The sequence below is a fragment of the Lepidochelys kempii genome, chromosome 14, assembly GCF_965140285.1.
Source record: "Lepidochelys kempii isolate rLepKem1 chromosome 14, rLepKem1.hap1, whole genome shotgun sequence".
Classification (NCBI taxonomy): Eukaryota; Metazoa; Chordata; order Testudines; family Cheloniidae; genus Lepidochelys; species Lepidochelys kempii.
The window spans coordinates 31,563,629-31,590,623 of NC_136393.1; the positions used below are offsets into that span (position 1 = coordinate 31,563,629).

The window sequence follows — 26,995 nt, forward strand, 5'->3', positions numbered from 1 at the left end:
AACAGTGAGGGGGCGGGGGGGAATAAACATGGGGAAATAGTTTTACTTTGTGTAATGACCCATCCACTCCCAGTCTCTATTCAGGCCTAAGTTAATTGTATCCAGTTTGCAAATTAATTCCAATTCAGCAGTCTCTCATTGGAGTCTGTTTTTGCAGTTTTTGTGTTGAAGAATTGCCACTTTTAGGTCTGTAATCGAGTGACCAAAAGAGATTGAAGTGTTCTCCAACTGGCTTTTCAATGTTATAATTCTTGATGTCTGATTTGTGTCCATTTATTCTTTTACGTAGAGACTGTCCAGTTTGACCAATATACATGGCAGAGGGGCATTGCTGGCACATGATGGCATATATCACTGGCAGATGTGCAGGTGAACGAGCCTCTGATAGTGTGGCTGATGTGATTAGGCCCTATGATGGTGTCCCCTGAATAGATATGTGGACACAGTTGGCAACAGGCTTTGTTGCAAGGATAGGTTCCTGGGTTAGTGGTTCTGTTGTGTGGTGTGTGGTTGCTGGTGAGTATTTGCTTCAGGTTGGGGGGCTGACTGGAACCAAGGACTGGTCTGTCTCCCAAGATCTGTGAGAGTGATGGGTCGTCCTTCAGGATACCAAGCTCATCTGGTTGTAGATTCTTGATGATGTGCTGGAGAGGTTTTAGTTGGGGGCTGAAGGTGATGGCTAGTGGCGTTCTGTTATTTTCTTTGTTGGGCCTGTCCTGTAGTAGGTAACTTCTGGGTACTCTTCTGGCTCTGTCAATCTGTTTCTTCACTTCAGCAGGTGGGGATTGTAGTTGTAAGAACACTTGATAGAGATCTTGTAGGTGTTTGTCTCTGACTGAGAGGTTGGAGCAAATGCAGTTGTATCGTAGAGCTTGGCTGTAGACAATGGATCGTGTGGTGTGGTCTGGATGCAAGCTGGAGGCATGTAGGTAGGAATACCAGTCAGTAGGTTTCCGGTATAGGGTGGTGTTTATATGACCATCGCTTATTAGCACCGTAGTGTCCAGGAAGTGGATCTCTTGGGTGGACTGGTCCAGGCTGAGCTTGATGGTGGGATGGAAATTGTTGAAATCATGGTGGAATTCCTCAAGGGCTTCTTTTCCATGGGTCCAGATGAGAAGATGTCATCAATGTAGCGCAAGTAGAGTAGGAGCATTAGGGGACAAGAGCTGAGGAAGCGTTGTTCTAAGTCAGCCATAAAAATGTTGGTATCCGCATGGCTCTACAGTATGCCGATAGCAGTGCTGTTGATTTGAAGGTATACATTGTCCCCAAACGTGAAATAGTTATGGGTGAGGACAAAGTCACAAAGTTCAGCCACCAGGTTTGCCGTGACATTATCGGGGATTCAGTTTCTGATGGCTTGTAGTCCATCTTTGTGTGGAATGTTGGTGTAGAGGGCTTCTACATCCATAGTGGCCAGGATGGTGTTTTTAGGAAGATCACCGATGGATTGTAGTTTCCTCAGGAAGTCAGTGGTGTCTCTAAGATAGCTGGGGGTGCTGGTAGTGTAGGGCCCGAGGAGGGAGTCTACATAGCCAGACAATCCTGCTGTCAGGGTGCCAATGCCTGAGATGATGGGGCGTCCAGGATTTCCAGGTTTATGGATCTTGGGTAGCAGATAGAACCTCGACCAGGGGTATTCTAGGGGTGTGTCTGTGCAGATTTGTTCTTGTGCTTTTTCAGGGAGTTTCCTGAGCAGATGGTGTAGTTTCTTTTGGTAATCCTCAGTGGGATCAGAGGGTAATGGCTTGCAGAAAGTGGTGTTGGAGAGCTGCCGAGCAGCCTCTTGTTCATATTCCAACCTATTCATGATGACGACAGCACCTCCTTTGTCAGCCTTTTTGATTATGATGTCAGAGTTGTTTCTGAGGCTGTGGATGGCGTTGTGTTCTGCACAGCTGAGGTTATGGGGCAAGTGATGCTGCTTTTCCACAATTTCAGCCTGTGCACGTCGGCGGAAGCACTCTCTGTAGAAGTCCAGTCTGTTGTTTCAACCTTCAGGAGGAGTCCACCCAGAATCCTTCTTTTTGTAGTGTTGGTAGGAAGGTCTCTGTGGGTTAGTATGTTATTCAGAGGTGTGTTGGAAATATTCCTTGCGTCGGAGACATCGAAAAGAGGATTCTAGGTCACCACAGAACTGTATCATGTTCGTGGGGGTGGAGGGGCAGAAGGAGAGGCCCCGAGATAGGACAGATTCTTCTGCTGGGCTAAGAGTATAGTTGGATAGATTAACAATATTGCTAGGTGGGTTAAGGGCACCACTGTGGTGGGTTATTCCCCCTCCTCCCCCTCCCCCCCCGGCTCTCCTGCTGGTAATAGCTCACCTTACCTGATCACTCTTAGAATCATTTCATAGAATCTCAAGGTTGGAAGGGACCTCAGGAGGTCATCTAGTCCAACCCCCTGCTCAAAGCAGTGCCAATCCCCAATTTTTGTTACAGTGTGTATGGTAACACCCATTGTTTCATGTTCTCTGTGTATACAAAATCTCCCCACTGTATTTTCCACTGAATGCATCCAATGAAGTGAGCTGTAGCTCATGAAAGCTTACATTCAAATACATTTGTTAGTCTCTAAGGTGCCATAAGTCCTCCTTTTCTTTTTAAGCGTGTGTGTGTGCGCGCGCGTGCGCTGTGTCCTAACTCTTAACACCTGACACTTTTCCCCTCCAAAGCTTGTCTCTCTCACCAACAGAAGCTGGTCTCTCTACTACCTCTCCTCTTTCTTCTCCAGCTGGGAGACCTTCTCTCTGCAGGGAAGCCGAGCAGTGTGGGAAATCTCCTTCCTCTTGGCTGTTAGTTGCTAGGTGTTACTGTCCCGACCACTGGGGTTTACATTCACATGTGTAGACTTTATTTAGTTTGTTAATGATTCTGGTTTCCTGCTGAGTTAACAGCTCATTCCCTTCGCTTTACACTCAAGGCTTGTCTACACTTAAAACGCTGCTGTGTGGCTTGCACCACTGTAGTGCTTCATTGAAGACACTACCTATGCTGACAGGAGGGCTTCTCCCATCAGCGTAGGTATGCTTCCTCCCTGAGAGGCAGTAGCTAGGTGGATGGGAGAATTCTGCGTCGTTCACAGGTGTAGATTTTCACACACCCCTTAGTAATGTAGTTATACCACGGCAATGCAAAGCCCAGAGGGAAACTGAGGCACACACAGGAATCATAAAAATATTACCAAAGCCCCCACATTCATCATATTATGGAAGTTATGTACAGAAGAGCATGCCCTTTCCCTAACACCACAGTAAACCCTACTTAGACAGTGTACGACAGATGGCATGTAAGAGTACAGAGTAAGAGTAAAAAATTACTGGCCTATATAGACCGCCAAAATTCACACCTCACTGAGCTTCATAGTTAGCTGTCCTGTACCCTGAATTACCCCTAAGGAAGGCTGCACAGTTGGGTGAAAGGAAAATATATAATGGATGGATTCTATTAAAATGAGTGAACTACACCCCAAAGGGAGCAGAGAAGTTGCATAAAAAGCGAAAGGCAAACATTTTCAGACTTAAGACTCATCGTTTGTAAAGCCACTCCGTGCTTAAACTTAAGAGTCGGTTTGCTTTTTACCCTTTTGCTGAATAGATTTTGGGAGGAACTTTATTTTCCAGCCCAGAGGCTTGCATCACCTGGCTCTATGCAGCCTAGTTGAGGTGTGTGCCTTGATACAGTCCTTAATTTCACCCCTTATTTTATTTGCATGCCTAACTGCTTTTCCCCCTCTGACATTGTGTTCACTCTTCCAGGCTGGCATTACTTTTTAAAGCTTTATTTAACTTATTTTGCAACTTTCTACCGCCTTCCTCTCCTCTTTCCTCCTCCACCTACCCTTTAAAACCAGAGCACAGGAATCCCTTATCCAAGGCTGGTTTCAGAGTAGCAGCCGTGTTAGTCTGTATTCGCAAAAAGAAAAGGAGTACAAGTGGCACCTTAGAGACTAACCAATTTATTTAAGCATAAGCTTTCGTGAGCTACAGCTCACTTCATCAGTTGCACTCCTTTTCTTTTTATCCAAGGCTAGGTCTCTAACAGGGGCCTTTTGTCTTCTGTGGGGATTTTTAGCAAATGACAGCTCGTTCTTGTCATAAGGGGCTCCCCTTGACTCCCTACAAAGTCCCAGGATAAAGTAAATTGAGCCAATTTGGCTAAAATTAAAGTTAAAAATTAAAAATAAAGGGTTAAGGAATCATTTATTCACCCATTCTGTGCGCATACTCCTACCTACAGCATCCTGCCACCCAAGCCATGTGTTGATCACATGACAGGAAGTAGGAGACAGGCTGGTGGCAAGTATAGTGGTACTTGAAAATAGCCAGATGAAAACAAAGAACTTGAAAACAAAATTATTTCAACTTGACAGAAACATTGTGGTTGACTCAAAACTAAATGAAAAACCAAACCAAAGATTTCTAGTCGATCAAAATGTTTTGGAAGATTTGAAACAAAATGTGTTTGAGTTTCTCAGTTTCATTAAAACCAAAAAATCCATTATGCGCTCACCTTTGCTCTCTGCTACTGTTTTATTCTACTAATAAATGAAATAGTGATAGGAAGGGAAAAGTGCTAACAGGAGGATCTGAAGTTTATACCTTTTTGGATAAAATCTGACAGAGCTTTTCTCACCAGCTGAACGTACTTTTATAGACTACCATGAAGTCATGGGAATGTTGAGAGAGATTATTATTTCAATGAAATAACAATTTTTGAAGCACAAATACCTGAAAGAAGGATTCCCCACAGCCTGTGGGGAATTCACTAAGATTAGCAAAGATTTTGAAGGTGCCAATCCCTAAAAGACCTACAGGGATAATTTCAGGAGGTTTCACATAACTTAAAAGGAAGAGGGTTCTGTAGAAAAGTTCTTAGAAATGTACACAGTCCAAGTTTTTTTAAAAACCTGCCATATCTGATGGAGCAAACATGTCTCAGTCCTTGGGCAGATCTAATAATCACTGTGGAATTTGAGGGGAGCCCAAAGGGGAGCAGTAATGAGGTTAGATTTTAAAATGAAGATTTGATGGGCTATTCCTACCCACCCCCACTTTTCACCTCTCCCTGTGATGTCCTTAACTGCACATAGAAGACCATGGCCTGGTCTATACTACAAAGTTAGGTTGACATAACTCCATCTCCCTCCCTCCATTTCATTATGATTCACCCCTTCCCTTCATTGCAATGTCACCTCCAGAGAGACAAAGGGGAACCTAAAACTGTGACCATTTCATGGTTCCCTGAAACTGCTCTTTCCTGGGCATTAAAAATAGGTGAGCAGATTCCAAAGAGCTGTGAGACTTCTGACACCCAGGATTGAGCATCACTTTCCTGCTCTTCCCCAGCATTTTCTCTCTCACGCACATGGAGGCTCTGCCTCAGGAGCTGATGCCAGCTGAGCCCAGAGCTGCCCTTGTGGGCTAGTTCCAGCCACCGGAGAAAGTGCCCCACTCTGGTAGGCACAGAGGCAGATTTAATGAAGGTCTGTCCATGGCCCAGATCCCACTTGGGAAGCTGCAGGTCCAACTTCTGGATGTTGTTGCTATTGCTGCTACTCTCTGCATGTGACCCAGAAGCTCAGCTGATACTGGAGTGGAGGGAACAAGACACGCCCCCTCCATAGCAATTACCAGAGCCACTAGTGCTTGGAGCTAATTAAGCCCCCTCCAAACCTCACTGTATTCAGATACAGAGTTGTGTGATGGCCAAATTGAAAAAAATTTGGTTAGTTTCAGACTGAAAGTGACTTTTCCCTCACAAAAAACAAACAAAAACAGGTTGAAATAAAATGTGGATTCAAAATATTGACATTGCTGAAGTTTTTGTTTTGTTTTCAGCCAGACTGTTTCCAAAATCAACTTGAATTCTTAAGTAGTTTCAATACCCCCCAAAACACATTTTCGGTCAATTTACTATTCACTGCAAAAAATAAAAAATTCACTCAGCTCCAACCCAGCTACCCTAAAGCAAAGCAATCCACTTTTGAAAACTTGTGCATCAGACATAAACAGATACAAGCATCTCCTAAAGTTGAGGTATGACCAACTTCCAGATGAAATTTCTGTGGGGCAGCAGAAGAAAGAGAGACTTCAGCTTGGAATCGCTACAGGCCAAATCCTGAGATCAAGGGACCTTTGCTGAGAAGAAAAGGAGTACTTGTGGCACCTTAGAGACTAACCAATTTATTTGAGCATGAGCTTTCGTGAGCTACAGCTCACTTCGACTGTAGCTCACGAAAGCTCATGCTCAAATAAATTGGTTAGTCTCTAAGGTGCCACAAGTACTCCTTTTCTTTTTGCGAATACAGACTAACATGGCTGTTACTCTGAAACCTGTCATTTTGCTGAGAAGGGAACTCAAAATTTACATCTCAATAGGCCACTTCAATCTTGAGTGGTATCCCCTCTTCTCCATGCCTAATCATTTTTAAATTGCATATCAGGGCAGGGGACATGCTCTGGCAATGAGATCTGGGGAACAGTCTCCCCAGTGGAAAGAGTGGGAAGCCCGGGTTTTAGCACGGACAGTCAGTTGAAGGTTTTGGAACGAATGTGTAGTCACAAGCGACCTGATTTTTGGAAAGGGTGAGGGATGGGTGGTGTTTCAAGTCGCAGTTTTCCAACCCAGCAACACTAGTACAAGCCAGGTGTCCCATCCTCATGCACAATATCCACAGGCGTTGATAAGCACATTTTAAATGTTTTATTTGCAGTCATAAGGGCTGGACATTTTTTTCTTTAAAAACCTGATTATTTATTTGTATCACCACAGTGCATAGGAGCAGCTCTATATTTAGGTTCTGGAACAAAATTCTGCAGCAAGGGGTGGGAGTGGGGTGGATTCGGCTGTTAATGCCACAGCCACAAAATTGCAGACAACCTGCAGAACACCCCCGCTTTGCTGAGGGAAACAGAAAGGATGGGAGCAAATGGACATTTTCCACTTCTAACTTTGCTTATTTTATTATACTCCATTTCAAATTAAGTAAACTGGGAATTTATAATCCAGGAACTGCAATTTCAATGTAGATACCCTGTCAGTACTGCTAACTCATACAAGGAGCAGATTAATTCCTCAGTTGATTCTCTTGTTATGTAGTTTTATACTGAACCCAGGTATTTTACACTCCACCTAAATTAATAATTATTTACACCTGCCTTATGCTGGGATTAACTCTTTGATACTTGCTCCTAGAAGAATAAATGACATTGAAAATAAAGCGAGTCGTGACAGGAGAAATACAGCACATGTGATAACTCAGATTCTAACTAGGGCAGGTATAAGGAATTCAGCCATGGAGCTATCTTAGTCATAGGATTTTTTAATGGGTATATGTCAGGGGTAGCCAAACCACAGCTCGTGAGCCACATGCAGCTCTTCTACAATTAAAGTGCAGCCCATGGAGCCCCCGACACCCTCCTATTCTCTGCCTACCAGATTGGAGGCAGGGAGAGCTTAGGGCTTCTGCGCTGTAGTGGGGAGAGGGCTTCTGCCCTTCAGCCAGGTGGTAGGGCTAGGGGTTTCGGCCTCACAGGGCACGCTGGCCAGGGCTCGGAGCTTCAGCAGAAGCACAGGTGCGCTGCATCTCTCGAACTACCGAAGATTGTCGTATACAGCTCAGAGGGTCAGTAAGTTTGGCTACCGTGGCATATGTATATGTCAGAGCTATTATAGTGTAATGCATTAAGAATGAAACTAAATGGGCAATAGTAACGTATTGATGGTTCTGTGAGGGTGACTATATCAAAAAGCAGACCTCTGATGTAATTACAGGCACTAGAGCCTTGGGCAGATACAAAATTTGTATCTGTATCCGATCTGTGGTCTGCAAACATGATCTGCAGATACCAAGTGGATATCCGCAGATTTTCAGGGCTCTGGGTATAAAATTTGGATCCGTATCCATCCGCAAGCATGGTCGATATTCATGGATGCAGATATACACAGATTTGCAGTGCTAGGACAGTGTTATCAACAGACTTTCCCACAGGCCCCAATCTCACCCCATTTTCACTTGTGTTGTAAGACTCAGAGTTTAGGAAACTCAGTTACATTTTATTCCTCTGCATTTCAAGTAAGAAAAAACCACATCATCCCCATTCTGTCCCACATGTCCAGTTCAGGACATTGCAAACCCAAACCACTCCACCAGTGCTCCTGAATGTATCAGTTTTCTTAACTAGAATACGGTTAAGAATAAATCAGAAACTGCAGCAAACAAAAGAAAGATGGTTCTAGATAAAAAGGAAAAGCAAAATAAGAAAGGTAAATGTAAGAGCTTAACAGAGAATATTCAGTTTGCTGAAAGTAATAGTCAAATCCAGTTAATTCAATACAATAATCAACCTGATCGCTATGAGTGAATCTTCTGTTTAGGGAAGCTGAGTTAGTTACCAGTTTTAATAACTCCCCCTATGGTCCAGGAGGTCAGACTTCAAAGATTTGACATCTATATAGCCAGGTTTGGGAGTTTTGCATTAAATCACTCCCTACAGGGTTGAAGAACGCATGAAAACACATGCCTGCATCGATACAAAGTACTATGAACATTCTGCAGATTCATGTGCATGATCTCTCTCAGTATAATGGTCTTTGAAGATATGCCTATGTTCATCATCTGTGTCACAACTCCCAAGCAACTGTGCCCTCCAGAACCATCCTCTCTGGTTCCTATCCTCCCTGCTGCTATCTCTTGACCCCAGGCATACACTGGAGCCAAAGCCCAGATTCTCAAAAGCTATTTATGCTCCTGACGTCTATTGATTTCAACAGAAATTAGGAGCCTCACTACCTTTGAGGAACCGGGTCCAAACACAGCCATTGTTAACGGGAAAAGGCCAGGGTATTATTCACCATGGCTAGGTTGGAGCCAGGCTTTTTTTATACAGAGTTTTCCTCTGGTGTGAGTTCTCTGATGTCGAACAAGGTTTGAACTCCGGGTCATGCTCTTCCCACAGTGGGAGCACTGATAGAGTTTCTCTCCTGTGTGGGTTCTCTGGTGGGCAATAAGGTTTGAGCTCCGACTGAATCCTTTCCCGCACTCGGGGCATTTATAGGGCTTCTCTCCTGTGTGGATTCTCTGATGTGTAATAAGGTCTGAGCTCTGACAGAAGCTTTTCCCACAGTCCAGGCACTTGTAGGGTTTCTCTCCCTTGTGGAACCTCTGATGTCTAATGAGGTGCGACATCTGACTGAAGCTTTTCTCGCAGTCGGGGCATTGGTAAGGTGCCTCTCCAGTGTGGGATCGATGATGTGCAACAAGGTGTGAGATTCTATTGAGGCTTTTCCCACACTCAGAGCATGTGTAGGATTTCTCCCCTGTATGGGTTCTCTGGTGTGTAATAAGGTCTGAGCTCTGACAGAAGCTTTTCCCACACTCCAGACACTTATAAGGCTTCTCTCCTGTGTGGAACCTTTGATGTCTAACAAGGTGAGACATTTGACTGAAGCTTTTCTCACAGTCCGGGCATTTGTAAGGCATCTCTCTACTGTTCACAGTAAGGTGTGAAACCCCCCGGAGGCTTTTCCCAGAGTCGGGACACTTATATGGCTTCTGGCCCGTGTGCGATTTCAGATGATTAATAAGCTGTGAGTTGCGACGGAAGTTTTTCTTGCAGTCGGGGCATTTATAGGGCTTCTCACCAGTGTGGATTCTCTCATGTGTAGTAAGGTGGGATCTCTGACTAAAACTTTTCCCACAGTCCAGACATTTATAGGGTTTTTCTCCTGTATGGATTCTCTCATGGGCAGTAAGGTGTGATCTCCAACTAAAGGCTTTCCCACATTCAGCACACCCGTAGGATCTCTCCCCCATGTGGGCTCTGAGCTGGCTCGTGGTTTCATTAAGAACATTGAAACCTCCCTGGTAGGCACTAGATTTTTCCTCTCTCCCCCCTTTGTGGTTTCCCTCCTCCCTCTCTGATATGTGCTGACTCTGCTCAGGACTCTGGGAAACAATTCCTTTGGCTCTTTCTGAAAATGTCCCATTTTGGTCCACTTGCTCAGGATCTTCCGGAGGAGCACCTGTAAGATAATAGGGCAATAAGTAGTAGCCAACACGGGATTTGTCAAGAACAAATCATGCCAAAACAACCTAATTTTTTTTTTGGACAGGGTTACTGGCCTTGTGAATAGGGGGAAAGCAGTAGATGTGATATATCTTGATTTTAGTAAGGCTTTTGACACAGTTCCACGTGATATTTTCATAAGCAAACTAGGGAAATGTGGTCTAGATGAAATTACTATAAGGTGGGTGCATAATTGATTGAAAGATCATATTCAAAGGAGTAGTTATCAATGGCTCACTGTCAAACTGGGGGATGTATCTAGTGGAGTCCTGCATGGATCTGTCCTGGGTGCAGTACTATTCAACATTTTCATTAATGACTTGGATAATGGAATGGAGAGTATGCTTATAAAATTTAGGGATGACACCAAGCTGGGTGGGAGTGGGGGCATGTACTTTGCAGGACAGGTTTAGAATTCAAAATTACCTTAATGAATTGGTCTCAAATCAGCTAGATGAAATTCAGTAAAGACGGGAGTGGAGGGAAATAATCAAATGCACAGATACAAAAATGGGGAATAACTGACTTCAGCGGTACTGCTGCCTAGAGGATCTGGGTGTTATAAGGGAATCACAAATTCAGTACGACCCAACAATGTCATGCAGTTGCAAAAAAAAAAAAAAAAAAAGGCTAAAATCATTTTGGGGTATATTAACAGGAGTGTCCTAAGACAGACACAGCAAGTAATTGAGCACTGGTAAGGCCTCAGTTGGAGTGTTATGTCCAGTTATTAGGTGCCTCACTTTAAGAAAGATGGCATGGACATAAAAATGCAAATAGGCTTGGAATCGCAGTAACTGTTTGGGCACCTAAAAATTAAATGCCGAGACGCTGAACATCATAATGCCTGACTTACGTGCCTAAGCTCCGAAACAATTCATGGGGAGAGACAGGTGCCTTAGACTGCAGTTGACAAAACCCAGCATGGTAGGTAGGGAGCTAGCTATGCTACCCAAAGTGTGAAGCCTCACCCCTCTCACAGAGATAGGCACTTAAGTCCAGGTTGCAGAGCAGTGCCGGGAACCATCTTTGCAGTTGGGTTCCTATGCCATTTTTGCAAGAGGCAGGTGGAGGGGTGGGAGGAGCTCCTCATAACTTTTAGCCCAGGATCCAGTCCCCCTGCTCCAAGTGACTTTTTAAATTATTTATCCACGGTGCAACAGCTTCCACAAGAGTGAGGGACTATCGCATAGCTCAGTGGTTAGAGCACTCACCTGAGATCTCCTTGCAAATCCCTTCTCTGCTTCAGATGGAAGGGGCCTTGAACCGGGTCTTTCCTATGTCCAAAGTGAATACCCTAAGGCTAAGTACACTGGGCTAAGGTTTTTAGTGAGGTTCTCCTCTCCCCCACCACTGACTGTTTTGTGTAAAGTTGCTTGAGGGGCCTGATCCGGTAGGCGGCCTCTGAGCACGATGACTGGCTCAACACCTGCACACAACTGAGGCAGCTCCATGCCTGTCTTTCCCTGGTTTGTAAGTCACTCTGGGGCTTAGGTGGGAAATAAGTATCCAGATTCTTAGAGGGAGGCAGCAGTGTGCACACCCAGAGGAAGAAACGTAGGTGCGTAAGGAACTTTGCCTGCCAAACGTAGGCACTGAGTGAGTGCGCGGGAGTTTGGTGCATCGCAGTGGAGCGTAATATAAGAATTTAGGTGCCTAAACTCTTTTGGGGTATCCAGGCAGACATGGGCAAATTGGAGAGTCAAGAGGGGAAACACAAAAATGATCAAAGGTTTTAAAAAAAACTTGCCCCGCGAGGAAAGGTTGAAGAGAAAGAGGAAAAACTTGGAGATGGGCCCTGTTAACAGTCGTTAAATACGTTAAGGGCTGTTATAAAGCGGGCCACCTGCTTCGAGCCAGCAGCCTTATAAAAAGGCAGCCAGTTGCAAACTGAGTGAGCAGCGAACAGAGGACAGGCAAAACAGAGGGAGTTTGCCTGCGGGGAGTTCGTTCAGTGTTTTTTGCCTTTCAGGCTCCTGTGAGCAACATCTGAGGAGCCTCTCCAAAGGAAGACATGGAAAGTGAACGGTCAGCTGATGTGACCTGCTCAGAATGTGCCATGTTTGTCTTTCTACCAGAGGACAGAAGTGACTTCGCCTGTATGAAGTGAAAGCTGGTCTGCATACTGGAAGAGAAGGTTAAAGGACTAGAGAACCAAGTATCAACCCTGTGTTGCATCAGAAAAAAAATGAAGGTTTTCTGGATAGAAGTCAGTGTTTAGTTCTGGAAGTACACCATGATGAAGAATCAGAGAGGGCAGTGCAGAACGGGGAACAATATTGGCAGCGTGTGACCTCCAGAGGAAGAAAGAGGAGAAGCTGTGAACCCCCAATACACAGATAGAGATGTGAAACCGTTTTCAGGCCCTCTGCACAGGTACTACTGCGGAGAAGGATTTGGAAGAGCCCTCTGGGGGAAGGAATCAGAAGGAGACCCCATCGGCCGGAAGGCATGGGATGCATTGTCCTAGGGATGGGGGGGTTCCATGATCACCACTCCCAAGAGGAGATGAGTAGTGGTGGTCAAGGACTCCCTCCTAAGAGGAACGGAGTCATCCATCTGCTGACCAGACCAGGAGACTCGAGAAGTATGCTGCTTGCCTGGAGCTAGAATCCAGGATGTGACGGAGCGTTTGTCGAGACTGAACAAGACCTCGGACCGCTACCCCTTCCTACTTCTCCACGTGGGCACCAATGATACTGCCAAGAATGACCTTGAGTGGATCACTGCAGACTACGTGGCTCTGGGAAGAAGGATAAAGGAGTTTGAGGTGCAAGTCGTGTTCTCATCCATCCTCCCTGTTGAAGGAAAAGGCCCAGGTAGGGACTGTCGAATTGTGGAGGTGAATGCATGGTTACACAGGTGGTGTCAGAAAGAGGGCTTTGGATTCTTCAACCATGGGATGCTGTTTCAGGAAGGATTGCTAGGAAGAGATTTGCTAACCTAGTGAGGAGGGCTTTAAACTAGGTTTGCCAGGGGATGGTGACCTAAGCCCAGAGGTAACTGGAAGAGTGGGATACTGGGAGGAAACAAAAGGGAGGAGGGTACAAGATGGGAAGCCTCCTCATTCATACTGAGAAAGTAGGGTAATTGGCTAGTTATCTTAGGTGCATGTACACGAACGCAAGAAGCCTGGGAAACAAGCAGGAAGAACTAGAAGTCCTGGCACAATCAAGGAACTATGATGTGTTTGGAATAACAGAAACTTGGTGGGGCAGTTCACATGACTGGAGCACTGTCATGGATGGGTATAAACTGTTCAGGAAGGACAGGTAGGGGAGGAAAGGTGGAGGAGTTGCACTGAGTCAACAGTGTGCCCTTGTTGCCAAGAAGGCCAATGGCATTTTGGGATGTATAAGTAGGGGCATTGCCAGCAGATCGAGGGACGTGATCGTTCCCCTCTATTCGACATTGGTGAGGCCTCATCTGGAGTACTGTGTCCAGTTTTGGGCCCTACACTACAAGAAGGATGTGGAAAAATTGGAAAACGTCCAGCGGAGGGCAACAAAAATGATTAGGGGACTGGAACACATGAGTTATGAGGAGAGGCTGAGGGAACTGGGGATGTTTAGTCTACGGAAGAGAAGACTGAGGGGGGATTTGATAGCTGCTTTCAACTACCTGAAAGGGGGTTCCAAAGAGGATGGTTCTAGACTGTTCTCAGTGGTAGCAGATGACAGAACAAGGAGTAATGGTCTCAAGTTGCAGTGGGGGAAGTTTAGGTTGGATATTAGGAAAAACTTTTTCACTATGAGGGTGGTGAAACACTGGAATGAGTTACCTAGGTAGGTGGTGGAATCTCCTTCCTTAGAAGTTTTTAAGGTCAGGCTTGACAAAGCCCTGGCTGGGATGATTTAATTGGGGATCGGTCCTGCTTTGAGCAGGGGGTTGGACTAGATGACCTCCTGAAGTCCCTTCCAACTCTGATATTCTATGATTGTATGTAAGACAGCGGTATGATTGCTCAGAGCTCCAGTTTGAAACTGGAGAAAAGCCTGTTGAGAGTCTCTGGGTTAAGTTTAGAGGCGAGAGCAACAAGGGTGATGTTGTGGTGGGTGTGTGCTATAGACAAGCGGATCAGAAAGATGACATAGATGAGGCTTTCTTTGGACAACTAACTAAAGTTTCCAGATCACAGGCCCTGGTTCTAATGAGGGACTTCAATCACCCCGACATCTGCCGGGAGAGCAATATAGCAATGCATAGACAATCCAGAAAGTTTTTGGAGAGTGTTGGGGACAACTTCCTGGTACAAGTGCTGGAGGAACAGACTAGGGACTGTGCTCCTCTTGACCTGCTGCTTACAAACAGGGAAGAATTGGTAGGGGAAGTAGAAGTGGGTGGCAACCTAGGCAGCAGTGACCATGAGATGGCTGAGTTCAGGATCCTGACAAAAAGGAAGAAAGGAGAGTAGCAAAATACATACCCTGGACTTCAGAAAAGCAGACTTAGACTTCCTTAGGGAACTGATGGGCAGGATCCCCTGGGAGGCTAATATGAGGGGGAAAGGAGTCCAGGAGAGTTGGCTGTATTTTAAAGAAACCTTATTGAGGACGCAGGAACAAACCATCCCAAAGTGCAGAAAGAATAGCAAATATGGCAGGCGACCAGCTTGGCTTAACAGTGAAATCTTCGGGGAGCTTAAACTCAAAAAGGAAGCTTACAAGAAGTGGATATTTGGACAGATGATTAGAGAGGAGTATAAAAATATTGCTCGAGAATGCAGGGGTGTAATCAGGAAGGCCAAGGCACAATTGGAGTTGCAGCTAGCAAGGGATGTGAAGGGTAACAAGAAGGGTTTCTACAGGTATGTTAGCAACAAGAAGAAGGTCAGGGAAAGTGTGGGACCCTTTCTGAATGGGGGAGGCAACATAGTGACAGATGATGTGGAAAAAGCTGAAGTACTCAATACTTTTTTTGCCTCGGTCTTCACCGACAAGGTCAGGTCCCAGACTGCTGCACTGGGCAATACAGTATGGGGAGGAGGTGAGCAGCCCTCAGTGGTGAAAGAACAGGTTCAGGACTATTTAGAAAAGCTGGACATGCACAAGTCCATGGGTCCGGATCTAATGCATCCAAGGGTGCTGAGGGAGTTGGCTGATGTGACTGCAGAGCCATTGGCCATTATCTTTGAAAACTCGTGGCGATCTGGGGAGGTCCCGGACGATTGGAAAAAGGCAAATATAGTGCCCATATTTAAAAAAGGGAAGAAAGAGAACCCAGTGAATTACAGACTCGCTTCAGTCCCCGGCAAAATCATGGAGCAAGTCCTCAAGGAATCCATTTTGAAGCACTTGGAGGAGAGGAAGGTGATCAGGAACAGTCAACCTGGATTCACCAAGGGCAAGTCATGCCTGACCAACCTGATTGCCTTCTGTGATAAGATAACTGGCACTGTGGATATGGGGAAAGCTGTGGATGCGATATATCTTGACTTTGGCAAAGCTTTTAATATGGTCTCCCACAGTATTCTTGCCAGCAAGTATGGATTGGATGGACTATAAGGTGGATAGAAAGCTCGCTAGATTGTTGGGCTCAACGGCTGGTGATCAACAGCTCCGATATCTAGTTGGCAGCCGGTATCAAGTGGAGTGCCCTAGGAGTCGGTCCTGGGGACGGTTTTGTTCAACATCATTATCAATGATCTGGATGATGGGATTCATTGCACCCTCAGGAATTTTGCAGATGTCACTAAGCTGGGGGGAGAGGTAGATATGCTGGAGGGTAGGGGTAGGGATAGGGTCCAGAGTGACCTAGACAAATTGGAGGATTGGGCCAAAAGAAATCTGATGAGGTTCAACAAGGACAAGTGCAGAGTCCTGCACTTAGGAAGGAAGAATCCCAAGCACCGCTACAGGCTGGAGACCAAGTGTCTAGGCAGCAGTTCTGCAGAAAAGGACCTGGGGAATTACAGTGGATGAGAAGCTAGATAGGAGTCAACAGTGTGCCCTCGTTGCCAAGAAGGCCAATGGCATATTGGGCTGTGTTAGTAGGAGCATTGCCAGCAGATCAAGGAAGTGATTATTTCCCTCTATTCGGCACTGGTGAGGTCACACCTGGAGTACTGCGTCCAGTTTTGGTCCCCCCACTACAGAAGGGATGTGGACAAATTAGAGAGAGTCCAGCGGAGGGCAACAAAAATGATTAGGGGGCTGGGGCACATGGCTTACGAGGAGAGGCAGAGGGAGCTGAGGTTATTTAGTCTACAAAAGAGAAGAGTGAGGGGAGATTTGATAGCAGCCTTCAATTATCTGAAGGGGGGTTCCAAAGAGGATGGAACTAGGCTGTTCTCAGTGGTGGCAGATGACAGAACAAGAAGCAATGGTCTCAAGTTTCAGTGGGGGAGGTCTAGGTTGGATATCAGGAAACACTATTTCACTAGGAGGGTGGTGAAGCCCTGGAATGGGTTATCTAGGGAGGTGGTGGAATCTCCATCCTTAGAGGTTTTTAAGGCTCGGCTTGACAAAGCCCTGGCTGGGATGATTTAGTGGGCGTTGGTCCTGCTTTGAGCAGGGGATTGGACTGGATGACCTCCTGAGGTCTCTTCCAACCCTAATATTCTATGATTGTTCTCCATGTCCAGTGAGGGCAGGATAAGTCATTGGCTTAATCTGCAGCACTGGAGATTAAGGTTAGGTTTTAGGTGAAAGTTTTCAATGATAAGGAACAGGCTTCCAAGGGAGGTAGTGGAATCCCCATCACTGGAGGTTTTTAAGCACAGGTTAGACAAACACCTTTAAGAGATGGTGTAGGTGTACTTGTCCTGCCTCAACGTGAGGGGCTGGACTGGAGGATTTCTTGAGGTTCCTTCCAGCCTTGCATTTCTGTGAATTCTCCTTCTTGCTCACTGTCCAATCTCCTGCTGGGACAGAGAGAATCCAGACAGGAGTTGTTCCATGTGCTGGGGGAAAGGGAATGCAGAAAGGGGAAAGGCAAAGGGAGTAACTAATCCAATTAACTGCAGAGCAGATAAAAATAAATAATGAGACAATTCCTCCTTCCAATCACTCCCCAAACCTTCCCCAGAGGACAGAGAACTGGGGATCAATTCTAGCTCCACATCCCATCCACACACTCAGGGGAGTGGGAGGTACCACCAGGTGTGCTGGAAAGCCATGAGTGACAACTGCCACAAGGATCCTGAATGGGATGGGAGGAGGCAGAACTGGGGCTTTGTGGGAATCCCAGCATTTTACTTTACCCACCAATCTTTTCTGACTCAGTTTATCTGGTTCCACACCTGGGCAGCTGTGTTTCAGGATCTCCCTCTCCTCAGAGCCTCGGAGATCCAGCTCCTCCAACTCTTCTCTTCGTTCCATCTGCGAGATCACATTAGGTTTGGAAATTGGACACACTAAGAAAAGAAAACGGGACATCGATATTTGTGGAGTATTCATTACGAGAAGTGTTCCATGATTATTAACGCAGGCCATTTTAACACATGCAAATCTCTGGGCCAGCTCTCCATTGAATCAGAGCTGCAGGCCACTCTGCTAATGGGAGAATTTAACTATCCACATCTCTGCTGGCGACAAATTCTGCCACACATTCACCACGAACATGGTTTCCCAGCCCACCCAGAAGGGGGATGAGTTTGAATTCAAAGTCAGGCATTGTGGGATATGTTGAGGAGGAGGAGGAAGGACTTGTCCATCTACACAGTCAAGGGGGCTAAGGGGAGAGATTTTACAAAGCTACCATGGGGGGAGAAGGAGTGTCCTGGAGGGAAGACAATTAATAAATTAGAAGCAAAAGACAATATATAAATGGCCAAAACATTGACCTGCTTTATAAAGTCTCTCCCATACTTCATCTCCGTGAGCAATCTGCGGATGTAGCACTGGTTCAGACAGTGCTTAGGTTGCTGTAACTTGCGTCGGCCAGGGGGTGTCTTTTTCACATCGCTGAGTGACGTTAAGTGAGATTGACTTATGCAGTAGTTCCAGAGTAACAGCCGTGTTAGTCTGTATTCGCAAAAAGAAAAGGAGGACTTGTGGCACCTTAGAGACTAACCAATTTATTTGAGCATAAGCTTTCGTGAGCTGGCCCACCTTGATTATCATATACATTGTAAGGAGAGTGATCACTTTAGATAAGCAATTGCCAGCAGGAGAGTAGGGTTGGGGGAGGTATTTTTTCATGCTTTGTGTGTATAAAAGATCTTCTACACTTTCCACAGTATGCATCCGATGAAGTGAGCTGTAGCTCATGAAAGCTTATGCTCAAATAAACTGGTTAGTCTCTAAGGTGCCACAAGTACTCCTTTTCTTTATGCAGTAGTGTAGACCTGTGCTAAATCCTTTTAAACCCACCATGTCTGATAGAACCAACATGTCCTTGGGGACATAAAATCATCTCTGTGGATTATCTCCAGGGGAAGGGAGAGCAGTAACGAGGGTAGATTTTTAAATGAAGAAATAACACACACACTTCTCTTTGTAGTGTTAAAAATGGCTATCTGTCTTAATTTGCTACCAGCAGCAGTTACTGATACATAAGGTATTGTAAAAAAAACTGCCAACTGATGCAATTTGCTATCACTAGCAGTTACTGATATTAAACTGCTATCTGCCCTAATCTGCTATTGGAATATGGGTAGTGAATTGTAACCAGTAGCAGTTACTGATACTTAAGGTTGTTCTTATTTGCTAACTTGTCCTAATTTGCTACCTCTCACCTTTCCCCTTCTAGTACAGAAGAAAAAGTTAGAATTAAAAATTCCAAATTAGAAATCACAGTAAAAAAACATAGCAAGTGCAATACTAGAAACCCAGATGTCATTGCTAAAACTACTAGCAAATACTAACATGCATACTTTCATTATTTGTTATTAAAATATAATATAAATAGCACAATGACATGCCTCCCAGCAGCAGATAAGACAAACTGGTTAACTGCTATGAGACTCCATACAGTCAGATACACTGATAAGGGATTCTTTGTTTCTGAAGGGGTGTACGTAAAATATTTCACTGACTCAAGTCTCCTGCAGCACCTCAGCAGGTTATATCAGGAGCTGCAGTGACTGGGCATTGGGATGCCTGCGCCTTTACAAACCCAGCCCTGGGAAGCCCATGTGGAGAGGTGCTGTCCTGTGGGAGGGGAAATAAAGTCCCCCCCCCATCTTTTGCAAGCACTGGTGTCTCAGTCCACCGGGGTAACTGTTACCCCCTGTGCCTCTGCCGGGGTTTTATCCGCTGTTACCCTCTGGCAGCGCCTCACCCCCGGGCATAACTCCGTCTCTCCCCCCCCCCATCTCTGCTTTTGCCCTTCAGCACCTATCCTAACCCTGCCTCCAGCAACTTGACCCTCCTGACCAGTCAATTTCGGGCCCCTCCTCAGACCCTGACCACCCTCCTCCTCCGATTTGCCCATTTTCAACCCCTGTCAAAAGTAGTCCGCAGAATCTGAGACCAAGTAAGGGCAGGGTGAAGGCAGATGCACCCTAAGTAGCACATTAAGACAGAGAGCAGTTTTTCACACTACACATGCCCTGCCCCAAAGAGACAAAAGGGGAGACCCTCCCACTGCCAACCTGAAACTTCCTCCTCCTCCCCCGAATTCTCTGCGTTTAGCTCTTGGAGCAAAGCTCTGGCAGCAGCTGATGGCCAAGCAAAGGCAGGGGCTTCATTACCGTTCGCTCAGATCTGCACTGCACTTCCCTGCCTGGCCCCAGCCCTTTCGCCCGGGTCTCCCCCGTCACCTGCAGGCTCCAGCTCAGGGGCTGGTGTCGGCAGAGCCCGGGGCTGGGTCCAGCCACCGCAGAAAGTCCCCTCCGCCCCACCCCGCTGGGCGCAGAGCGGTGTTAATGCAGGTCTCTCCCCTACACAGACCCGGATAGGGAGCAGCAGTACTGCCGGTGCACAGCGAATGACCCAGGAAGCTCAGCCATTTACATGCTGAGCAGAGAGAGAGCAAGCGAGCACCATCCCGTCCTCTGTTAGCAATAATCAGAGCCCTCTGGTGGCAGGAGATAGCCCCTCGTTTCCCCCACTGTACAGTAGAACCTCACAGTTACCAACACCAGAGCTAGGAACTGACTGGTAACCACACACCTCATTTGGAACTGGAAGTAGGCAATCAAACAGCAACAAACAAACATTGCACCCTCTGCAAGTTGCAGATGACACTAAACCGGGAGGAGTGGTAGATAAGCTGGAAGGCAGGGATAGGATACAGAGGGACCTAGACAAATTAGTGGATTGGGCCAAAAGAAATCTGATGAGGTTCAACAAGGACAAGTGTAGAGTCCTGCACTTAGGACAGAAGAATCCCATGTACCACTACAGACTAGGGACCGAGTGGTGAGGCAGCAGTTCTGCGGAAAAAGACCTAGGGGTTACAGTGGACGAGAAGCTGGATATGAGTCAATAGTGTGCCCTTGTTGCCAGGGCCGGATAAACTTTTTGTGGGCCAAACATATTTGTGGGTCCCCCGGGGAATGATTGTAAAAGGGGCTGGGGGTAAAAGCACAGTGGGGCAGAAGCTAGGGTTGGTCCCTGGAGCAAGGGAGGGGCCAGGGGTAAACTGCAAGCGCAGCAGGGCTGGGGTGGGGGTAAACAAGGTCCCTGCCTCCCACTCCTGCCCACATAGAGCGGGTACTTACCTGGTTCTAGCCCATTCTCTTCGTCTCTCTCTGCACTGAGCTGCCCCTCCTCCAGCAGCATCAGGACCGGTTCTCTTCCAGCCCTCTGGGGTGGGTGCTGGGAGTGGGAGGAGCAGAAGCTAATGTGGTTACTCCTATAACCAGACTTTTAGTTTCCAGTCAGCACTGGTAACAGGACACGCAGGTCATGACCAGGTCATTCTCTTTAGTCCTGCAGTCAGTCCTACTGAACTGTCTTATGATGAGCAGGCAGGCGATACGGATTGCTAGCAGTTGTACTGTACTATCTTCTGCCGGGCAGGCAAGAGATGAGGATGGCTAGCAGTCGTATTGTACTATCTTCTGCCGGGCAGGCAAGAGATGAGGATGGCTAGCAGTCATATTGTACCATCTTCTGCCGAGCAGCCATGAGATGTGGATGGCATGCAGTCCTTCTGCACCGTCTGCTGCCAGCCAAAGATGGTGGGACTGCATAGTGTTGCACGTCTGGGACGATTCCCAGTGGCTGCGAAAACTTTTGCATGCATAAGGGCACTTTCATGGAACTTTGTGACTTGCTTTCCCCTGCCCTGAAGCGCATGAATACCAAGATGAGAGCAGCCCTCACAGTTGAGAAGCGAGTGGCGATAGCCCTGTGGAAGCTTGCAACGCCAGACAGCTATCGGTCAGTTGGGAATCAATTTGGAGTGGGCAAATCTACTGTGGGGGCTGCTGTGATGCAAGTAGCCCACGCAATCAAAGATCTGCTGATATCAAGGGTAGTGACCCTAAGAAATGTGCAGGTCATAGTGGATGGCTTTGCTGCAATGGGATTCCCTAACTGTGGTGGGGCCATAGACGGAACCCATATCCCTATCTTGGCACCGGAGCACCAAGCTGGCGAGTACATAAACCGCAAGGGGTACTTTTCAATAGTGCTGCAAGCTCTGGTGGATCACAAGGGACGTTTCACCAACATCAACGTGGGATGGCCGGGAAAGGTGCATGACGCTCGCACCTTCAGGAACTCTGGTCTGTTTCAAAAGCTGCAGGAAGGGACTTTATTCCCAGACCAGAAAATAACTGTTGGGGATGTTGAAATGCCTATAGGTATCCTTGGGGACCCAGCCTACCCCTTAATGCCATGGCTCATGAAGCCGTACACAGGCAGCCTGGACAGTAGTCAGGAGCTGTTCAACTACAGGCTGAGCAAGTGCAGAATGGTGATAGAATGTGCATTTGGATGTTTAAAGGCGCGCTGGCGCAGTTTACTGACTCGCTTAGACCTCAGCGAAACCAATATTCCCACTGTTATTACTGCTTGCTGTATGCTCCACAATATCTGTGAGAGTAAGGGGGAGACGTTTATGGCGGGGTGGGAGGTTGAGGCAAATCGCCTGCTAGACACCAGGGCGGTTAGAAGAGCACAGGAGGGCGCGGTACGCATCAGAGAAGCTTTGAAAACCAGTTTAATGACTGGCCAGGCTACGGTGTGAAAGTTCTCTTTGTTTCTCCTTGATGAAACCCCCCGCCCCTTGGTTCACTCTACTTCCCTGTAAGCTAATCACCCGCCCCTCCTCCCTTCAATCACCGCTTGCAGAGGCAATAAAGTCATTGTTGCTTCACATTCATGCATTCTTTATTCATTCATCACACAAATAGGGGGATGACTACCAAGGTAGCCCAGGAGGGGTGGTGAAGGAGGGAAGGAAAATGCCACACAGCACTTTAAAAGTTTACAACTTTAAAATTTATTGAATGACAGCCTTCTGATTTTTGGGCAATCCTCTGTGGCGGAGTGGCTGGTTGGCCGGTGGCCCCCCCACCGCGTTCTTGGGCGTCTGGGTGTGGAGGCTATGGAACTTGGGGAGGAGGGTGGTTGGTTACACAGGGGCTGTAGTGGCAGTCTGTAGGCTCCAGCTGCCTTTGCTGCAGCTTAACCATACACTGGAGCATACTGGTTTGGTCCTCCAGCAGCCTCAGCATTGAATCCTGCCTCCTCTCATCACGCTGCCGTCACATTTGAGCTTCAGCCCTGTCTTCAGCCCACCACTTACTGTCTTCGGCTCGCCACCTCTCCTCCCGGTCATTTTGTGCTTTCCTGCACTCTGACATTATTTGCCTCCACACATTCGTCTGTGCTCTGTCAGTGTGGGAGGACAGCATGAGCTCAGAGAACATTTCATCACGAGTGCGTTTTTTTTTCTTTCTAAGCTTCACTAGCCTCTGGGAAGGAGAAGATCCTGTGATCATTGAAACACATGCAGCTGGTGGAGAAAAAAAAAGGACAGCGGTATTTAAAAAGACAAATTTTATAAAACAGTGGCTACACTCTTTCAGGGTAAACCTTGCTGTTAACATTACATACATAGCACATGTGCTTTCGTTACAAGTTCGCATTTTGCCTCCCCCCACCACGTGGCTACCCCCTCAACCCTCCCCCCTCCCCGTGGCTAACAGCGGGGAACATTTCTGTTCAGCCACAGGCAAACAGCCCAGCAGGAACGGGCTCCTGTGAGTGTCCCCTGAAGAAAAACACTCTATTTCAACCAGGTGACCATGAATGATATCTCACTCTCCTGAGGATAACACAAAGAGATAAAGAACGGATGTTGTTTGAACGCCAGCAAACATACACTGCAATGCTTTGTTGTACAATGATTCCCGAGTACGTATTACTGGCCTGGAGTGGTAAAGTGTCCTACCATGAAGGACGCAATAAGGCTGCCCTCCCCAGAAACCTTTTGCAAAGGCTTTGGGAGTACATCCAGGAGAGCCGCGAATGCCAGGGCAAAGTAATCCTTTCACATGTATAGTATTTTAAAAGGTACACTCACCGGAGGTCCCTTCTCCGCCTGCCGGGTCCAGGAGGCAGCCTTGGGTGGGTTCAGGGGGTACTGGCTCCAGGTCCAGGGTGAGAAACAGTTCCTGGCTGTTGGGAAAACCGGTTTCTCCGCTTGCTTGCTGTGAGCTGTCTACAAACTCATCATCATCATCATCATCTTCTTCGTCCCCAAAACCTGCTTCCGTGTTGCCTCCATCTCCATTGAAGGAGTCAAACAACATGGCTGGGGTAATGGTGGCTGAACCCCCTAAAATGGCATGCAGCTCATCACAGAAGCGGCATGTTTGGGGCTCTGACCCGGAGCGGCCGTTCGCCTCTCTGGTTTTCTGGTAGTCTTGCCTCAGCTCCTTAAGTTTCACACGGCACTGCTTCTGGTCTCTGTTATGGCCTCTGTCCTTCATGCCCTGGGAGATTTTGACAAAGGTTTTGGCATTTCGAAAACTGGAACGGAGTTCTGATAGCACGGATTCCTCTCCCCATACAGCGATCGGATCCCGTACCTCCCGTTCGGTCCATGCTGGAGCTCTATTGCGATTCTGGGACTCCATCATGGTCACCTGTGCTGATGAGCTCTGCATGGTCACCTACAGCTTGCCACGCTGGCCAAACAGGAAATGAGATTCAAAAGTTCGCAGTTCTTTTCCTGTCTACCTGGCCAGAGCATCTGAGTTGAGAGTGCTGTCCAGAGCGGTCACAATGGAGCACTCTGGGATAGCTCCCGGAGGCCAATACTGTCGAATTGTGTCCACAGTACCCCAAATTCAAGCCGGCAAGGCTGATTTAAGCGCTAATCCACTTGTCAGGGGTGGAGTAAGGAAATCGATTTTAAGAGCCTTTAAGGCGAAAAAAAGGGCTTCATCATGTGGACGGGTGCAGGTTTACATCGATTTAACGCTGCTAAATTTGACCTAAAGTCCTAGTGTAGACCAGGGCTAAAAGTGGGAGGGCTAAGCCTTAATGTGGGGTGGGGGAAGCAAGCGGTGGGTGGGCTAGGGAGTGGAGAGGAGCTAGTGGGCAGCGCCATGTCTGCTGTACTGCCCAGGTAGGTTGGAGACTGTGGGGATCAGCTGACACAGTATCCCCAGCACAGGTAACATGACAGCCAGTGGTGGATTTAGAGTCAGTGCGGCCCTGTGCTCAGCTTCATTTTTGGGGCCCCTCCTTGGGACCCAACCAAGAAAAAGAACATTCTCTCTGATCTCCCGCCGCCCCAGTTTTTCATTCTTTTTTTCTTCATCCTCCTCCTTATAAGTAATAGCAAGTAAATGACAATAAAGTGACGTACCTTGATTGTTCTTGATTGTTCTTGTAGTTTAACTTATTTTTCCACAGACCACTTGAAAATCACGGAGGATCTCAATGGACACTTAATGATCTTTCCAAATATTGTAAAAAAAGTTGGCCAGGAGCTAGGCTGAGGGAGGGGGCTCAGGGTTGGGGCAGGAGGTTGGGGTGTGGAGCGCTTACCTGGGGCAGCTCCTGTTTGGTGTGAGGGGTGCAGGTGGGAATGGTGGGCGGGGGGTGCAGGAGCTCCCATTTAGAATCATAGAATCATAGAATATCAGGGTTGGAAGGGACCTCAGGAGGTCATCTAGTCCAACCCCCTGCTCAAAGCAGGTGCTCAGGGTGGGGGTGAGGATGTGTGGGGGGGTGCAGGAGTCAGAGCATGGAGTGTGGGGGGGCTGGGTATGTGTGTGGGGTGAAAGTCAGGGCAGGGGGCTGGGGACGTATGAGGGGGTGCAGGGGCAGGACAGGGGGCTGGTGGTGTGTGAGGGGGGTGCAGGAGTCAGGGCTGGGGAGTTGAGAGGGCGATGCAGGGTTCAGGGTGGGCAGAGGGCTAGGGTTGTGGGGGTGCTCACGGCAGGGGGCTGGAGGGAGTATGCCCCGATTCCAGCCCTTTCCCCAAGGCCCCACCCCTGCCTCTTCTCCTCCTCCCCCGCCCCCGGAGCTCCGCTCTTCCCCCTCCCTCCTGCCGGCAAACAGCTGATTGGCAGCAGGGAGGGGGGAGGGGAGAGAACGTAGCACCCTCCGGGGAAGAGGTGGGGGAGAAACTTGGCTGCCAGTAGAGCCTGTCCTGCTGCAGCAGGAGCTCCAGGAGCCGGCAGCACCAAGCTTCTGCCTCCGCAAGAGAGAGCAGTGGGGGCGGGAGGGGGGAGAAGAGCAGACCAGGGCCCCTTTGGACCGTGGGCCCGGCACCATGGTAAATCCGGTACTGCTTGTTGCAAAGAACGGCATTTTGGGCTGTATAAGTAGGAGCATTGCCAGCAGATCGAGGGACGTGATCATTCCCCTCTATTCAGCATTGGTGAGGCCTCATCTGGAGTACTGCGTCCAGTTTTGGATGTGGAAAAATTGGAAAGAGTCCAGGGGAGGGCAACAAAAATGATTAGGGGGCTGAAGCACATGACTTATGAGAAGAGGCTGAGGGAACTGGGATTATTTAGTATGCAGAAGAGAAGAATAACGAGTGATTTGAAAGCTGCTTTCAACTACCTGAAAGGGGGTTCCAAAGATGGATCTAGACTGTTCTCAGTGGTAGCAGATGACAGAACAAGAAGTAATGGTCTCAAATGGCAGTGGAGGAGGTTTAGGTTGGATATTAGGAAAAACTTTTTCACAGGAGGGTGGTGAAGCACTGGAATGGGTTACTTAGAGAGGTGATGGAATCTTCTTCCTTAGGTTTTTAAGGTCAGGCTTGACAAAACCCTGGCTGGGATGATTCAGTTGGGATTGGTCCTGCTTTGAGCAAGGGGTTGGACTAGATGACCTTCTGAGGTCCCTTTCAACCCTGATATTCTATGATTCTATTATGGGTATGTCTACACTACGAAATTAAGTCGATTTTATAGAAGTTGATTTTTAGAAAATCGATTTATACAGTCAATTGTATATGTCCACACTAAGCGCATTAAGTCGGCGGAGTGCGTCCTCACTACCATGGCTAGCATCAACTTACGGAGCAGTGCACTGTGGGTAGCTATCTCACAGTTCCCGCAGTCTCCGCCACCCATTGGAATTCTGGGTTAAGCTCCCAATGCCTGATGGGGCAAAAACATTGTCACTGGTGGTTTTGGGTACATGTCATCAGTCGCCCCTCCCTCCGTGAAAGCAATGGCAGACAATTGTTTCGCGCCTTTTTTCCGTGCAGACGCCATACCATGGCAAGCATGGAGCCCGCTCAGCTCAGCTCACTGTGACCGCTGCTGTTGTGTCCTGGGTGCTGCTGGCAGCAGACAGTGCAGTATGACTACTAACCCTCATCATCCACCGCTTCTGCTGCAACTCTGCTCTCCTGGTGCCATGAATCCACCTCGCAGGTCCTCTCGTCGTTCTTTATAAATATCTATTCTCGTGGCATCCATCATCATCCACCGTTTCCGCTGGAACTCTGTTCTCCTGGTGCCATGAAGCCACCTCGCAGGTCCTCTCGTCATTCTTTATATCTATTCTCGTGGTATCCGTTGTGATCCACCGCTTCCGCTGCAACTCTGCT

At 47.5% G+C, this 26,995-nt stretch overlaps 2 protein-coding genes across 10 annotated transcripts in view; both read right to left on the reverse strand.

Annotated features, from left to right (window-relative positions):
* Nucleotides 1–6,328: 6,328 nt before the first annotated feature.
* The window catches only part of LOC140898115 (uncharacterized), a 56,112-nt gene continuing 35,445 nt past the window's right edge, over nt 6,329–26,995 (reverse strand). Inside the window, exons 1-5 of one of the 8 annotated variants that reach the window (XR_013634621.1) lie at nt 19,707–19,931; nt 17,881–18,036; nt 17,313–17,426; nt 16,807–16,931; nt 9,941–10,028 (exon numbers count right to left, since the gene is read on the reverse strand). Coding sequence is in view for 5 of the 8 variants with exons in the window: in XM_078848821.1 (XP_078704947.1) it covers nt 8,851–10,028; nt 17,313–17,426; nt 17,881 (1,293 nt within the window). In the remaining 3 variants the exon portion in view is untranslated. Of the gene's footprint in view, nt 10,029–16,806; nt 16,974–17,277; nt 17,427–17,855; nt 18,037–19,706; nt 19,932–26,995 lie in introns of those variants that run through there. The other 7 variants (XR_013634620.1, XM_078848821.1, XM_078848820.1 and 4 more) reach the window with 7 other exon arrangements.
* LOC140898242 (uncharacterized) lies at nt 22,199–25,401 on the reverse strand. 2 transcript variants are annotated; one of them, XM_073311814.2, is made up of 3 exons: nt 24,003–25,401; nt 23,495–23,906; nt 22,199–22,924 (listed from the first exon to the last, which is right to left on the reverse strand). In XM_073311814.2, the coding sequence occupies exons 1-3, from the start codon at nt 24,078–24,080 to the stop codon at nt 22,674–22,676; spliced, it is 741 nt and encodes a 246-aa protein (XP_073167915.1). In that variant the 5' UTR covers nt 24,081–25,401; the 3' UTR covers nt 22,199–22,673. The 2 variants fall into 2 exon arrangements, with proteins under 2 accessions (XP_073167915.1, XP_078704962.1); XM_078848836.1 differs by having other exon boundaries at nt 22,200–22,924; nt 23,495–25,401.

Coding starts and splice junctions, on each gene's coding strand:
- LOC140898242 (XM_078848836.1), bottom strand. CDS start 24,080: ATGCAGAGCTCATCAGCACAGGTGACCATGATGGAGTCCCAGAATCGC. Junction 22,925..23,494: donor AGGCGGAGAAGGGACCTCCG/GTGAGTGTACCT, acceptor TTTCTCCACCAG/CTGCATGTGTTTCAATGATC.